This window comes from Pelophylax lessonae, assembly GCF_965119305.1.
Source record: "Pelophylax lessonae genome assembly, chromosome: 10".
Lineage (NCBI taxonomy): Eukaryota > Metazoa > Chordata > Amphibia > Anura > Ranidae > Pelophylax > Pelophylax lessonae.
The window spans coordinates 217,659,400-217,676,469 of record NC_138777.1 but is presented as its reverse complement, the minus strand read 5'-3'; the positions used below and the strand labels follow the sequence as shown (position 1 = coordinate 217,676,469).

Sequence of the window (17,070 nt, the reverse complement as noted above, 5' to 3'; positions counted from 1 at the left end):
GGGATGACCCAAATATTATGGTGATCTTCATACAGTGTGAAAAACCATATGTGAAAATTCTTTATGCAAAAACATATAATTTAGAACAATCGTGAAAAAATGTATATTAAAGTCCTCCAATTGATCCAGATAATCTCAAATAGCCAAAGATCAAGCTTCCATCACTAGTGGATCTTCAATCTTGATAATCTTAGACCAATATGTGAGGGTGAAATAGAACAAAAAGCCTCTTACCAGATAACACTAAACAGTGAGCCTTATTGGTGATGGTGAATAGGCACTTTCCAAACGTGAACAAATAAAATCAAGTGAGGTGACACCTCGGTGGTAGTGCAAACTTCTTACCAGAAGTATGTAGAGGGTAGGCATAAACCACTGTTCTTTATACGGATGCACCAGATAGAGGGTATCCAATGGTGGCTTCAATGCCTGGGCTGAATGTTTCTCCACTCCACCATTTCCAACTCACCGATGTGGCTGGCGATACTGTACTCTAATGTAGCAAAATAACAAAAGATATAAAGTGCCAATAGTGCATTATCCTTTTAAAAAACGTTATTAAAAAAAGAAACACACTTACATGGCAAATGGAAGGAACTGGGCATACACAATGGTTCCAAGTGTACCGAACGTGACCGCCTGCAGTGCGGAACACGTGGGGTACTCCCCCCCCCCCCCCCCGACGAGTTTGGGACGGGAGAACAGCATGCGCCGTCACTTGCAGTCTTAATATACCCTCTACATGAAGAGCACTTCCGGTTGGCGCCTATACAAGACCCGGAAGTGAAACTTAATGCTACTTCCTGTTTGTATTTATCACTACTCAAATGCTGCAGCAACATCAAAGGATGGGCACTGTCTGTTGCAACAATATGGCATTGTATCAGTTGTGGATTTTTTACAAATGCTCCCATCCATGTGTAATAATATAAAATGGCTGCTGCATATTTAATGAGCCACATGGTTGTGGGGGATGTACAGCCATGTGTTGCTGCAAAATGACCTAGGAGTGGTCAAAAATATGACCACATCCTGTGGGTGGTCTTTTTGTGTAGAGGACTATATAAAAGGAGTAATTTGCATGAGAAGGTCCCTTTTGGCCCTTTTACCTCCATGATGTAGCCTTGCTTGTTTGTTCGTTTGGAAGGTTGGCTGTTTGGAGAAACATGCGGCCAAGACCTTTGTCCTGTTGCTGCAGAGATCAATTGGAAGCTGCTGAATCCACCACCAGAGCTAAGTATTTATTCAATATTCTTGGGACAAGGATTGTATGTTTAAGGTGTATTTGTTCACGGAAACTTTTATGTGTAAGGAAGCTTTATGTATTATGATGTCCAGTAATGGTAACTTTTATGATGTGTAAGGAAGCTTTGTATTATGATGTCCAGTAAAGTTTTGTTTTATGCTTTTTTTATCAAAACTGCTCTCGGTGCCTGTTTTCATTTTAAATATTCACAAGATATGTCAGTGGCTGTCCAGTATACCTGAATTATAAATTTTGTTGTTATTCACCATTTGATATAGGCATGTAGTAATATTTACAAGGATTTGTTTTAATTATAAATGTTCTATTGATGTATTTGAAAAGCTTTAATAAAAATAAAAACTTTACTATGAAGTACTTCCGGTCCATGCTCATGCAGGACCCGGAAGTGGAACACCACATGACTTCCTATTTCCTTCTGCCAGTAATGGAATCCCATATCGACATCAGAAAAAGGGCAATGTTTAATGGCAAAAAATAATATCAAAAAGATGGACTTTGTCTTTTGCAACAATTTAGCATGCAACAACATTCACCAGGAGTTGTTCTAATTACAAATATTCCATTGGTGTATTTAAAAAAAGGTTTAAAAATAAAAAACACTTTCCTATGGAGTACCTCCTGTCAACCCTCATGTGGGACCCGGAAGTGGAATACCTGATGACTTCCTGTTTACATCTGCCAGTACTGGAATCCCATACAGACGTCAGAAGAGGGGCAATGTTTGATAACAGGGAGCTGACCTATGGTTACATTTACTGGAACTCGTTTAAAGTCTTGAGTGTTAGAAATCAAAAGATTATTAGTATTTTCAATCAAGACTTTCCTGGTCAATGCTTATGTAAAAACCAGAAAGTCAGCCTCCTTGCAGCTTCCTGTTAATACTGTAGCAGCCCGACACCCAAAAAAGGGCAGTACAGTATAGAAAAAATTGGCATGTAATTGGATTTTCACGGGGTTGTCTAAATCAGAGTCTAAACGTATTAGGCATTGAAAACTAGTTTTAAAAGACCTCCTAGGTGCCAAAAGTGCACTAAAATTATGTATACAGTAATCTTAAATAACGTCTAAATATGAATAATGATAAATCACATCATTATCCAATTTAAATTAAAAAAAAAACGTATTAAAAACCTAAAAAAATTGATTAAAAAAAAAGGTGTTAAAAATATATTAAAAATTAAAAGGTTTTAATCCACCTCAAATAGCATGAATGTTATTTGGGCTTGCAGGCTTTCTTATCAGATAGACTTTAACGGTGTACAGAAATCTAACCGCCAACTAGAAATTCTCTTGTCAGGAACAAAATTATATCCTTACAACAGAAATGGTATTGGGAACATAATTAAAGTAACAGATTCTAACTTCTCTAATTTGTATTCTCCATTCCATCTACATATGGATAAGAGAAATAGAAGGAAAAAATACCATAGTAAGATGATCTAATACCTAGGTTACAGTTACGCTGTCAGTTGTTATTAACATGGGCATTAATGTCCCATTCGACATTTAATCCTAGGGGTTGGTAGCTCTTAAGCTCGTATATCCAAAAGGTTTCTCTTCTGGAGATGGAACGTTTCAAGTTGCTCCCTCTCCAATGGGGGATGTAACTTTCTATCCCTATTACTTCCAGCTGGGATGGATCCTTATAATGACACACTATGTCCAGAGAAACCTTTCTTAATACTCATCACATGTTCTCCTACTCGGATACTGGGTGTCCTGATGGTCCTACCCACATACTGCAAACCACAGTTGCAAGTAAGGAGATACACCACCCCACGTGTGTGACCGGTAATGAAGCTTTGGATATTGTACTCCTTCTTGGTGACATTAGAGGTGAATGTCTTAGTTCTCTTAGTTTTACTTTCCATACAGACCCTACACCTGTTGCATGGAAAAAAAAACCTTAAGGTCTACGGTACTAGCGGCTTTTCTATTGGGTTTGGGGCCACCATATTCTTCAGATTCTGGGTCCTTTTTGTATTTTCTGCTATAAAATAAATTCAAATAAAAAACAAAATGTTTTAATGAATTTAGGCCAACATGTATTCTGCTATATATTTTTGGTAAACAAAAAATCCCAATAGGTGTATATTATATGGTCTGCGTGAAAGTTATAGCATCTGGTTTAAATACCGGAATTTTTATTTTGTTTTTTATACTAGTAATGGCAGTAATAAGTAGGGATGCACCGATCCGACTTTTTTGGTCCCGATCTTTTGCTTTGTGAAATCGCCGATCCTGAGTCCAATCCGGAAGTACTGTTTTGTGAGCTTATTACAAAATAATACTTCCGGATCGGTATCGGCAGATACCTTATAACATTGTGCATTCAAAATCTAAAATGTCATGGGTTTAGTCTTTAAGAGGTTAAACTTCCCTCCTCCGGCAGACGGTACGTAAAGATACATTGTAATCATTGTGTTTACTTAACTGTGAGAGTTGAAAGGCATTTGCAGGAGGCTCTTTTTTTTTTTTTTTCTTTGACAGCTGTTCTCTGCTCCCTCACAAGCTATAAAGAGCAAAACCGCATTGGCCCGTGGATCTGTTAATTTTACCGATCCCCCGATCCAGCTATTTTGGCTGTATTGGGGCCGATATCGGAATATCGGATCGGTGCATCCCTAGTAATAAGCGACTTATAGTGGAACTGTGATAGTGTGGTGGGCAATCTGGCACTAACTGTCGTTGTCTGGGGGATACACTAACTGAGATCAATAGCGACACCAATACAGTGCTCAGTCCCCATGCACACAGGGCGTTTTTACAGCTGCTTTTACCACCGTCAGACTTTTTTTTTTTTCTTTGCAGCTTAACCACTTGCCGACTAGCTGCCACCTATATACGGCGGCAGGTCGACAGGTTCCCGCTGAACTTTAATTTCATTGCCTCTGGTCAATACCAATACGACGCAAACCGAAATCCTCTAAACTTCTCCGATAAAAAAAATGTATGTTGGCTGTAGCAGCTGGATTCTTCCATGGACTTTCTAACTTGTACTAGGAGAATCATCCCTGCAATCTGATTGGTTTGATCGCAATACAAGCACAAGAAAAATTTGGAAACAGAAATAACGCATTACACATCGTTCGAATGGTAACATCCATTTAATATATAAACGTTATATAAACTGTACATTTGTCAGGCTCTATTTTTATTTTTTAATTTATAAAATTGTGATACATTTTATTTTTAACAAGCGTTTAAATACACAAAGTTTGGCGGGCGTGCCGAAGTGAATTCCTCTTCTAAAATTAAAAAAAAAAATTAAAAAAATAGGATTAAAATCACCAAGATTTACAACGAAGAGAAAGACAAAAAGCCGCCGTGTGAAAATAGAATATTGCTGCATGACACGGTAGAAAATACAAAGTCTGTAGTGCAGGGAGCCATCTGTAATGTCCTGTACAGGCCAGGACTGCACCTGTGCTGACCGTCCCCTCCGGCCGGTTGAAGGGGGGGGGGTCACAAGATAAGTCTTTGATTGAGGATTTTCCGGTTAATTTCTGCTAGTGCAACGGAAAATACAAATGCTTTTTCATCGGAGAGGTTGGCATACATGTCCACTTCTTTCTCTTGTTTTTCTGGGGACAGAAAGAGGGGGAGAGGAGAGAAAAGAGGAGGAGGGGGAAAGGAGAGAAAAGAGGAGGAGGGGAGAGAGAGAGAGAAAAGAGGAGGAGGAGAGAGAGAGAGAGAAAAGAGGAGGAGGAGAGAGAGAGAGAGAAAGAGGAGGAGGAGAGAGAGAGAGAGAGAAAGAGGAGGAGGAGAGAGAGAGAGAGAGAAAGAGGAGGAGGAGAGAGAGAGAGAGAGAAAGAGGAGGAGGAGAGAGAGAGAGAGAGAAAGAGGAGGAGGAGAGAGAGAGAGAGAGAAAGAGGAGGAGGAGAGAGAGAGAGAGAAAGAGGAGGAGGAGAGAGAGAGAGAGAAAGAGGAGGAGGAGAGAGAGAGAGAGAAAGAGGAGGAGGAGAGAGAGAGAGAGAAAGAGGAGGAGGAGAGAGAGAGAGAGAAAGAGGAGGAGGAGAGAGAGAGAGAAAGAGGAGGAGGAGAGAGAGAGAGAGAGAAAGAGGAGGAGGAGAGAGAGAGAGAGAAAGAGGAGGAGGAGAGAGAGAGAGAGAGAAAGAGGAGGAGGAGAGAGAGAGAGAGAAAGAGGAGGAGGAGAGAGAGAGAGAGAAAGAGGAGGAGGAGAGAGAGAGAGAGAAAGAGGAGGAGGAGAGAGAGAGAGAGAAAGAGGAGGAGAGAGAGAGAGAGAGAGAAAAGAGGAGGAGAGAGAGAGAGAGAGAGAGAAAGAGGAGGAGAGAGAGAGAGAGAGAGAGAGAGAGAGAGAGAGAGAGAGAAGAGAGAGAGAGAGAGAGAGAGAGAGAGAAAGAGGAGGAGAGAGAGAGAGAGAGAGAGGAGGAGAGAGAGAGAGAGAGAAAGAGGAGGAGAGAGAGAGAGAGAAAGAGGAGGAGAGAGAGAGAGAGAAAGAGGAGGAGAGAGAGAGAGAGAAAGAGGGAGAGAGAGAGAGAGAAAGAGGAGGAGAGAGAGAGAGAGAAAGAGGAGAGAGAGAGAGAGAGAAAGAGGAGGAGAGAGAGAGAGAGAAAGAGGAGAGAGAGAAAGAGAGAGAGAGAAAAAAGAGAGAAGAGAGAGAAAAAAGAGAGAGAGAGAGAGAAGAGAGAGAGAGAGAAGAGAGAGAGAGAGAGAGAGAGAGAGGAGAGAGAGGAGAGTTAGGAGAGAGAAGAGAGGAGAGAGGAGAGGAGAGAGGAGAGAGAGACACACACGGAGAAGAAAATTAGAGGGGGGGGGACACACAGAGAGGAGGAAGGAGAGAGAGGGAGAGGAGGTAAGAGAGAACATATAAAGTGCATCTTTTTACTATGCAAGTGAAGCATAAATCACTAGAATACAGTAGCTATACTATTCACATACACTTCATAACACAATACATAGGATAACTGCAACACCAGACACATTTATCTTTTTGTTTTCGATAGAGGGGAAAAGTTTAGAACTTCTACCATGTTTTTGAAGGACTGTCTCTGTTCATTGCAAAGATCCCCTCTATCACATCCCACTAGCTAAAGTATAATTGTTTATTTCAGACACCAATAAAAAACTGACAGAAGTTCTAACCCAGTCCTGATATTGCCATCTGTGTGTGTTGGAGATTCTGCTCATTTCCTATCCTAGTGATCATTAAGGAAGAGATGGAAATTCCAAAAAAGTCAGGACACTGTGTAAAATCTACATAAAAACAGAATGCAATGATTTGCAAATCTCATCCTATACCGAAAACCATATTTTATTCACAATAAAAAAAATGTAAAAAAACATATAAAAATGTTTAAACTGAGAAAAATTTACAATTTTGAAATTGTTGGCAGCAACACGTTTCAAAAGAAATTGGGACAGGGCAACAAAAAGCTGGCAAAGTAAGTGGTACGAACAAGGAAGAGCTGGAAGAACATTTTGCAACTAATTAGGTTAGTGGCAACAGGTCAGTAACATGATTGACTCTCTAAGATGCTCTTTTTATATCCAGAGTGTCTCAGAAGTAAAGATGGGCAGAGGTTCACCAATCTGTGAAAAGCTGCCTCTAAGAATTGTCAAACAATTTCAGAAAAATATCCCTCGACGTAAAACTACAACGACTTTAAACCAGGGATCCTCAAACTACGGCCCTCCAGCTGTTGCAGAACTACAGATCCCATGAGGCATTAGAAAACTTTGACATTCACAGACATGACTAGACATGATGGGAATTGTAGTTCATAAATAACTGGAGGGCCGTAGTTTGAAGACTCCTGCATAATATATATCATCATCTACATAATATAAAACTATTCTGAGAATCTGAAGCAATCTTTGTGCCCAACAGACAGGGCCGAAGTGCAGTATTGGATTCCATGATCTCAGATGGCACTGCATTAAGACCAACATGATTCTGTGATGGTTATTGCTACTTGGGCTCAGAAATACTTCCAAAAATCACTGTCTGTGAACACTATTCGCCGTGCCTTCCAAAAATACAAGGTTTATCATGCAAAGATCAAGCCATATCTAAACACGATCCAGAAACACCGCTCTCTTCTCTGGGCCAAAGCTCAGTTAGAATGGTCTGTTGCAAAGTGAAAAACTGTTCTTTGGTCTGACTAATTGAGATTTGATATATTTCGGCAACCATGGGTGCCACGTCCTCCGGACTAAAGAGGAGAGGGACCTTCCAGCTTGCTATCAGCGCTCATTTTAACCACTAAAGCAGTGGTCCTCAACCCTGGCCTACAGGGCCCACTAACAGGCCAGATTTGCAAGATATAATAAACAAGCAAAAATTTGCAAGATAACTGAAATACATCCCAGGTGATATCATTTGCTGCTCAGTGATTGCAGTACTCTAGTCTGCATCTCCCCAAGGTAATACTTAAAATCTGGCCTGTTAGTGGGCCCTGAGGACCGGAGTTAAGGACCACTGCACTAAAGGACCAGGCCTATTTCCAACACTTGTTGTTTAAAAGTTAAAATCTATATTTTTTGCTAGAAAATTATTCAGAACCCCCAAACATCATATTTTTTTTTAGCAGAGACCCTAGAATATAAAATGGAGATCATTGCAATACTTTATGTCACACAGTACTTGCGCAGCGGTCTTACAAACGCAATTTTTTGGGGGGGAAAAATATACTTTTTTTAATTAAAAAATAAGAAAACAGTAAAGTTAGCCCAATTTTTTTCTATAATGTGAACGATAATGTTATGCTGCGTAAATAGATATCCAACATGTGATGCTTCAAAATTGCACACACTCGTAGAATGGCGACAAATATTGGTACTTAAAAATCTCTATAGGCGACACTTTAAAAATTTCTACAGGTTACCAGTTTAGAGTTACAGAGGAGGTCTAGGGCTAGAATTATTGCTCTCGCTCTAACGATCGTGGTGATACCTCACATGTGGTTTGAACTCCGTTTATATATGTTGGTGCAACTTGCGTATGGGTTCGCTTCTGCGCGCAAGCTCAGAGGGACAGGGCACTTTACATTTTTTTTTTCTTATTTATTTTACCCTTTATTTTTACACTGTCCCTTTTAAAATGGGATTTTTGTACTTACCGTAAAATCCAGTTCTCTGAGTTAATCGACGGACACAGCGCTCCATAAATCATAACTAGTGGGTTATATTGCCTCCTCCAGGAGTAGGACTAGGTAGAACAAAAAACACCTGGCTACGCCCATGGGCTGTCCTCAGCTTGGTATATAACCCCCCTTTCTGCTCTAGGTAATCAGTTTAGTAGCAAGCAGTATTAGAAGTATCAGAACTCCATAGAGGGGTGGGTGCTGTGTCCGTTGATGAACTCAGAGAAAAGGATTTTACGGTAAGTACAAAAATCCCATTTTCTCCTTCGTTTATCGACGGACACAGCGCTCCATAAATCATAACTAGTGGGACGTCCAAAAGCAGTGCCAAACGGAAAATGAGGGGTGAGGAAAATAACCCAAGACTAAAGATAAGAGCCCTTAATCAGGTCAGGAGCCCCATCTGAAAAATTTAAAAACTTTAAAACACCCCTCAAGCGGGAACAGCCCCTCTTAAACAGCAGCCTGTAAAACTTTGCAGCCAAAAGAAGCCTCCGCAGATGCCAAAGTACCTTATAGCATTTTGTGAAGGTATGCACCGACGACCAAGTGGCCGCCTTGCAAACTTCCGATATTGATGCCTGATGAAGGAAGGCCCAAGAAGCACTCCGCGCCCGAGTAGAATGCACCATGACAGGGAAAGGTAGAACCTGACCTTTAATGGAACCAGCCTGAGTCACCGTTTGTCTGATCCATCTGGAGATGGTAGCCGAAGAAGCGGACAGCCCTTTTCTTGGTCAGTCCGTAACCACAAAAAGGGAGTCTGACCGCCGAAAAGACTCAGTAGCTGCCAGATACACCAGAATTGCATGAACCACATACGAGGTATGCAAAGCAAATTCCTTGGGATGAGCCAGCTTGGGACACAAGGAAGGCAACTTAATGTCCTCATTCAAATGGAAGTCAGAGACAACTTTGGGCAGGAATAATGGACAGGGACAAAGAACCACTTTACCCCTATGGACCACTAAATGGATTGCGACAAGATAATTCCGCCAATTACGATACCCTGCGGGCCGAGGGAATAGCCACCTAGAATGTCACCTTCTAGGATAATGCAGACAAGGGAATCTCCTGAATATTCTTAAATGGAGGTTTCTGGAGAACCAAAAGCGCTAAATTTAAATCCCATGGCGGCAAAAAGAGACCGTACAGGTGGAGCCACACGTCAAACCCCCTGAATGAAGGTACGGACTAAACAGTGCATGGCTAAGGGTAGCTGAATGAAGATTGCCAAGACAGACACCTGGCCCTTGATGGTACTCAAGGCCAACTTCTGATCAACGCCCCGTTGAAGAAAGGTTAAGATCCCAGCCACAGAAAAGGATCGATGATGAGTGCAAACTGACTCACACCAAGAAATGTACGCTTTTCACGTAAAGTGGAATATCTTGCTGGAAGACAACTTCCTTGCCTTCACCATAGTAGAGATCACTGATCCAAAAAAACCTCTACCCTCCAGTACCTGGCTTACAAAGCCATTAAAACCAGCGACTGTAAAGCAGGATGGTAGATAAGCCCTGGGGACAACTGGTCTTCTCTGAGAGGAAGCCCCCAAGGGTCATTTACAGCCACCAGGATGATAGGAAGATCCTCGTTCTTGATTCCTCGCAGGAACTGAAGAAGCCTGAGCCAAGGATTATACTGGCCTTACCATGGCCCTTGGACGCCTGTGGCATCTGTCAGAGGACCCCCTGACCTCATCACGAACTTCGGTATCCTCATGTGGAGCCGAACCTGCTAAAAGGAGCTGCATATAGGACTGTGCAAACAGAAGGTGGTTGCCCCCAGGCTCAGAACCTGTATGCAAATTGGGAGAGAGAACTGTCTGTGTGACAGCAGCTGGTGAATCACAGCCTGTGGTTCCTGAAATTTGTCCAGAGGAAGGACCACCCTGGTCAGAATTAAAATCAGACCTAGGTAAACCAATTCCCTGGACAGGGATAGGGGGGACTTAAAGTAGTTTGAACAACACCTGAAATTTAAAACAAAAAACACAAAGAAGGGCGCACCAACCTTTTTTTTGTTTGCAGTACTGTTGGACTGCCCCAGTCCTTTAGGGCAGCAAGATCGTAGCCATCCGAGACGCCATATGTAAAGTCCTGTGGGAAGAGCAGTCGGGGAGCCTGGTTTTCTGAGCGCAGGAGAAAGGTGGTTTATTCACCATATTGGTTTGGATCACCTGAACCTTTGCAGAAATTAAGACTCATGGCCTAAAAAACCTGAAAAGAACAAACTTTGCCCCCCCTTTCTGGGTACCCCCCCCCCCAAAAAGAAACATTTTGAGGATCTCCTTGACGCTCACAAAAGAAGTCCACGGAACCGGAAACCAGCGAAGATGTCCCCCCACCCCAATAATGAGTGAGGGCAGACCTTCATGCTGAAGGGGTCTTGTCTGCTGGCCCGGGGACGCTAGCTCTAGGCTTACCAGACCAAGGTTGCTTGGAACCTCCTGGGGGGGAAATATAAAAGATCTATTTCCCTTATTCTCTGGTCCAGAAGCACAAAATAATTTTCTATGGGCCGAGAAGGAGGGCCTCTGTCTGCAACGAGGCTCCTTCCCTTTCCTTCACTGTGGCAGGAAGGTAGTCTTCCCCCCCGATGCCCTTAATGATGTCATCCAGGGTAGCCCCAAATGGGTAATCGCTTTGAAAGGGCAGGTCAATTTCCTAAAGGCTTGGTCTGCGGACCAATTCTTAAGCCACAGCATGCACCTAATCAACACTGCTGAAACAGAAAGTTTGGACAGCATCGATGCTGTAAGACCCATCCAGGTTTTAGAGCAGCATATGCACCCATCCAGACAACGTCTTTTTCAGGGAAGGCTTTGCATATTTCAGCAGGACAATGCTAAACCGCATACTGCATCTATGACAACAGCATAGCTTCCTAGTAGAAGAGTCCAGGTGCCTAACTGACCTGCCTGCAGCCCAGAACCTTTCACCAATAGAAAATATTTGGTGCATCTTGAGACCAAAAATTTGACAAAGACCCAGGACTGTTGAGCAGTTAGAATCCTGTATCAGGCAAGAATGGGACAACATTCCTCTCCCAAAACTCCAACAACTAATCTCCTAACTTCCCAGACATTTACAGAGTGTTGGTAAAAGAAGAGGGGATCCTACACCATGGTAAACCTGGCCCTTTCCCAACTTTTTTGAGACGTGTAGCTGCCATCAATTTCAAAATGACTTAATTATTTCTTAAAATGGTACATTTTCAAAATTTCAACATTTGATGTGTTTTCCATTGTGAATAAAATATAGGTGTAGGAGATTTGCCAATCAATTTTTGGAATTGGGGTTCCATTGACCACCACCAATATATGGTTTAAGGGGGGGGGGGGATTTTCTACTGACCACCAATGTAAGGTGGAGGGGGTCCACTGACCACCAATGTAAAAAGAGCATTCCTCTACTGACCACCATCACAAAAGTGTGCTTGACCTTTAACCTTTTCTTAAAAATGAAATAAATTGCTGGTAAAGAAAAGGGAACTAAGATTTCCAGCAGGGAGGTTAGGGCCTTACTCTGACACTAGGCAAAAAAAACTGAGCTGTCTCTAGAAGCTCTAGAAGGGGGGTGGGGGGGGGTTAGGCTACCAGCAGGGGCTATCCCTGGGAAATAATCCTGTTTTTTTTTTGCCCAGTGTCCTACTCCTGAAGGTGGCGCTATAACCCAATAGTCAAGATTCAAGAATCTGAGCCGTGTCCTTCAATAGAGGGGAAAAAAGCGATATAAGAAATATTAAATGCATGGAGTATTTCAAACTTCCTTGTCAAAGAACACGGTTACAATTACTACACCTTTTTTTGGCAAAGCCAAATAATTGCCTAAAAATTTTAAAACAGCAGAATAGTTGACATTAAACCAGCCCTATTGCTCACCAGAGCAATCTCTCCCACAATGCAATTGCTCGCCAGCAATCACCTTACCTTCTCCCATCCCCTGCTGCCTCCTACTCCCGCGGTCTGCTCTCAATGATCTGGATTCGTCGCTGCTCCCTGCTGACGGTCTGTCAAATCCGGTCTCCTTGAGGCTTCCAGCCGCGGCTGCCGGGTAAGACTAATGGGTTAGGGTTAAAGCTGCAGCAGGAAGGAGGGGTGAAGCGTGATGTCAGCAATGGAAGGAAAGGTGGTGGGGGGGGGGAGGAGGAGGTGTTAGCTTTAGGAGGGGTGGGGAGGGGTTAAAAATCTAAAACATTCCATTCCCTTTAAATTAACTAAAATGCCAAACAATACACACATGTAAAATGTTAACCTTGCATTGAAAAAAAAAAAAATATATAAATAAATCAAATGCAGTAAGTCAATCAATTCCCTCCTTTTTTAAAAACTGTCTCTGGGTGTGAAAAGCGGGGTGGAAGTGATGCAGGAATTAAGAAGCTGGATAGGCAAAGGCTGCAGAAGCATTGTCAGGCTGGGGTGTCCAAGCAAGTTAAAGGGGTAAAGCATGGTTAGGGATATGCGTGGGGCAGCAGAGGGGAGGGTCTGGCGGCCTAGCCTTACCTCCACTCATTAGCATGGAGCTCATTAGACAACACCCCCCCCCCCCCCAACTAAAAATCTGCTAAAATGTATCAAAACAAAATGTGTGCAGTTCCCTTCTTTTTTTAGGAAGCAGCCACAGCCCAAGTAGAAAGCCTGTAACCTGCCAGCATTCTGTAGAGAAGGATCACTGCTCTATGGGGGAAGCGTTGGTCTCTCCGCAGACGTCTGGCACACGCTCTGCTTTGCCAAAGCTTTCCAATAGGCGGGGAGCATGAACTTTGCTTGCAAGGCTCCTTAATAAGGGGTGTGTGAGACCTCTGCAAAGAGACCACTGCTTCCAAAAAAACCTCTGAACCTGTGCCTGAATATAACCAGGTCTGACACTGGCAATTTGTAAACATGAGCTGTGTCGATTGCAGAACTATAGATTTGACTCGGAAGCCATGTTAGATGTCAGACCTCTGCGGGGAGACCACTACTTTCCCACATGGACAGCAAGGGTCCTTTTCTGCAGCGTGCTGGCAGCAGACAGCCTTTACAATTCAAGCTGTATCTGCTTTTTAAAGAAAATGAACTGCAAGCACACATTTTGTTTTTCTGCACCTGAAATATATTTGGCTGATCTAAACGCTCCAATAGGGCTTTAAAGTATGGATCGACCGATTATCGGCAAAGCCGATATATCGAGGGCCGATATGCACTTTCCCCAAGGTTACCGATATTTCGGAAAGTGCTGTATCGGAGTGATGCCTGCAGCTAGAGGCATCACCCCGGTACCGGCGTCCATAGCCGACGGTCGGCTGTCTTGTAATGACAACCGATGCGGCTGAGAAGCCACTCAGGTGTCATTACAAGGAGCGGGAGGGGACGTCCCCCACCCCCCTTCCGCGGCTCGCCCGGGTCTCCCGTCCCACCATGGAGACGCGGGCAACCAGCCCGGGTCTCCCGTCCCACCATGGAGACGCGGGCAACCAGCCTGCACGGCCGCCGAAGACCCGATCAAAGCCGCATTCAGCTCTGATCGGGTCTCCATGCAAAAACCCGGAAGTGATGTCATGACGCCAGATTAAAAAAAATGACAGCACTCAAAACAGCCAAACTTGGCGTTTTGAATGCTTTTAAGTGCAGAGGAGGGGTTTGGGGACCTTTAGACCCCCAGATCCCTCCACAAGAGTACCTGTCAAGTAACAAAAAAATAAAATAAATTTATATATATATATATATATATATATATATATATATATATATATATATATATATATATAATCTACGAAAAATATCTGCCCATAACGGCCGATACCGATATGCGATGACCAAAGTATCAGTATCGGCAATAAAAAAACAGTATCGGTCGATCACTACTTTAAAGTGAACCTTCCACCTCGCTGGCAAGAACCATGTATTCAATTTGCACCCATTACCTAAAATGCTGCATACTTGTGGTGGGAAATTATAGTTGGATTATACTCGCATTTCCCCAACTTCCTCCAGTGCCCTACGCAGAGGAGACATCACCCTGTATCTGGCCAAATCTTGTAGAAGGTTGAGTAGTCCAAACCTCACAATAAGATGATCCTGCACCGAATCCTCCAGCAAGATTTAGGCTACGCAGCATTCCCAGGATGACATCACCCCCTGCTCTATAGAAATCAGGGAATGGCAAGTATATCAACTACTCCCCCTATAGGTACTTTTATGCAGAGTTTTAGAGAGGGGGCACTGACGTTGAAGGTTCGCTTTAACATAAGCAGAACAATCAGGGCCGTCTTTAACACAGGGCAAAAGGGGCAGCTGACCCGGGCCTAGCCATTGTTGTGGGGCCCAAAGCAGCTGCCCCTTGTGCCCGCACTGCCCCACAAATAGAGGATAAGTGCATTTGGTAAGTCCCAAGAAAATATTTGCCCAGGGTCCAATCAATACTAAAGACGGCCCTGAGAACAATCCAGTGAAAACCTTTTGACTTGTACCCAATATTATAGGTAAAGATCAGGACTTCTGTTGGGTTCTTATGGCTGGTGAGAGACAGAGGTACGAAGTGCTTGATCCCAATGTGGAGTGATCCCATAGGCAAGGCAAAGACCGTAATAAAATGTACTAAAGCCCTGAATAATGCTCCCATACGTGCTTACGGCCTCCTTTCTTCCACTGCTCATCATTTCTTATGTTTAGTCCTTCCCTTCGGCCCCTGAACCAGCTGGGGAGAGGGAATTGACCAAATTGGGATACTTGTTCCAGTGAAAAGAGGATTTCCACTGACACTGGGGAGATTTCCATTCACTTGCTGTAGTGTCTCTGGGACAGGACGTGAAAAGTATTCTCCTTGATGCGGTTAAAGACAGCCAAAAAAAACCTGACAGAGGTTCCAACCCTTCCCAGCTCCATGCAGGCTGCAGTTTAAGTTGCCTTTAAGGGTGAGTTTTTAGTCTGAAGACACAAAAAAGGGATCTAGGAGGCATGCAGGATTTTGACAAAATTGATGTTCAGGAGACCAAGGCTAAAGAGACCAATGGCAGGAGGGGTTGCTGTAATGATCCTTGGGGAGAGTATTAAAAGTTGACAGACAAAAAACTGACCCATCACAGCCGGCATGAGACATAATTATTAACGCCGCAGTATGGGCTGTAATTAATTAGTGCTGCGAGCAATTACAATGTCAAACACTCGGTAACCCATAACAAATGTGATTATCTCCCAGCAGTCGCTGAACGATGATTGCTGATTGGTTCCCGAGGGTGGGGGGTTGAGGGGGGGGGGGTGTTACCACACTGCTCTTCACCTCCTAACATAATAATGACTACAGTTATCATTTATCTGCATTAATTACATTTTATCCTTCTTTTACCTTTAAGACAAACTAATCAAGAATGGAAATGACAACAATCAAAACAGGAGGATGCAATCATTTATGAAGAAACGAGGATTAATAATGATTATGTAGACACAGTACAGATATAAAGTGAGACCGTGGTTCTCCACCCAAATCTCAAATCATTTTAGTAATATAATGGAGAGTAAAAATCCGGCACCAGGATGTCTGGTGATTGAATATTGATATCTTTATTTAATCCATCAAACCATAAAAACATTGGCCTTAGTCATTAGGACTAAAAATTTACATGTTTCATCCTCCTACATCGGCCTTAGTCATTAGGACTAAAATTGGATTAGTTTCAGCCTCCTACATCGGCCTTAGTCATTAGGACTAAAAATTGACATGTTTCAGCCTCCTACATTGGCCTTAGTCATTAGGATTCAAATTTGACATGTTTCAGCCTCCTACATCGGCCTTAGTCATTAGGACTAAAATTGGATTCGTTTCAGCCTCCTACATCCACCTTAGTCATTAGGACTAAAATTGGATTTGTTTCAGCCTCCTACATCCACCTTAGTTATTAGAACTAAAAATGTACTTGTCTCAGCCTCTTACATGGGCCTTAGACATTAGGACTAAAATTTGACATGTTTCAGCCTCCTACATTGGCCTTAGTCATTAGGACTAAAATTGGATTAGTTTCAGCCTCCTACATCCGCCTTAGTCATTAGGACTAAAAATTGACATGTCTCAGCCTCCTACATCGGCCTTAGTCATCAGGAATAAAAATGGATGCGTTCAGCCTTGTACATAGGCTTTAGCCATTATGACTAAGGCCTATGTAGGAGGCTGAAGCGCGTCAATTTTTAGGAATGGATTCCTTTTTATGGTTTGATGGATTAAATAAAGATATAATTTTTTAATGCCAAGACGTCCTGGTGCTTAGTTTTCTACTCTCTTTATTGGATTTTGGACATTCAGTACTACTTGAGTCCAGGCACAGATGTCTTGATCTCACCCTGTCTATCTTTTTGGGGTTGTATCCTGGAAAGAGAATAAACCCTTTTCTCTGCGACAAGCGTCCCTCTACCCACTGAATTCAGACCCCTCTACCCGCTGAAGGGGTCTGAATTCATGAAGGACAAACCGTCCTTTTGTAGCAAGGCAAGTATCTGAGACTGAGGGCTGGTTCACACCACATGCAGTCCAGTGTGTTTTTTTCTGCATCATAAACGCATGGATAGTAGGTTATATGGTTTCCAATAGAATAGTTCACACCTGTGCGGTCAGTTCCAGAAAAGAAAAGTAGAACATGCTGAATTTTTTTTCTGCACTAAGCTATACTGGAACGCAGTAAAAACACATCACAAACGCACTGGAATGCATCCAAATGCAC

The 17,070-nt window shown here is 42.9% G+C and overlaps 1 protein-coding gene across 2 annotated transcripts in view; it reads right to left on the bottom strand.

Annotated features, from left to right (window-relative positions):
* Positions 1 to 4,355: 4,355 nt before the first annotated feature.
* Positions 4,356 to 17,070, bottom strand: part of LOC309565846 (UPF0547 protein C16orf87 homolog) — a 49,369-nt gene continuing 36,654 nt past the window's right edge. The window contains exons 4-5 of one of the 2 annotated variants that reach the window (XM_082270852.1): positions 12,308 to 12,424; positions 4,356 to 4,851 (exon numbers count right to left, since the gene is read on the bottom strand). In XM_082270852.1, the coding sequence (XP_082126978.1) occupies positions 4,733 to 4,851; positions 12,308 to 12,424 (236 nt within the window). In that variant the 3' untranslated portion in view covers positions 4,356 to 4,732. The remainder of the gene's footprint in view (positions 4,852 to 12,307; positions 12,425 to 17,070) is intronic. The other variant, XM_082270853.1, reaches the window with a different exon arrangement.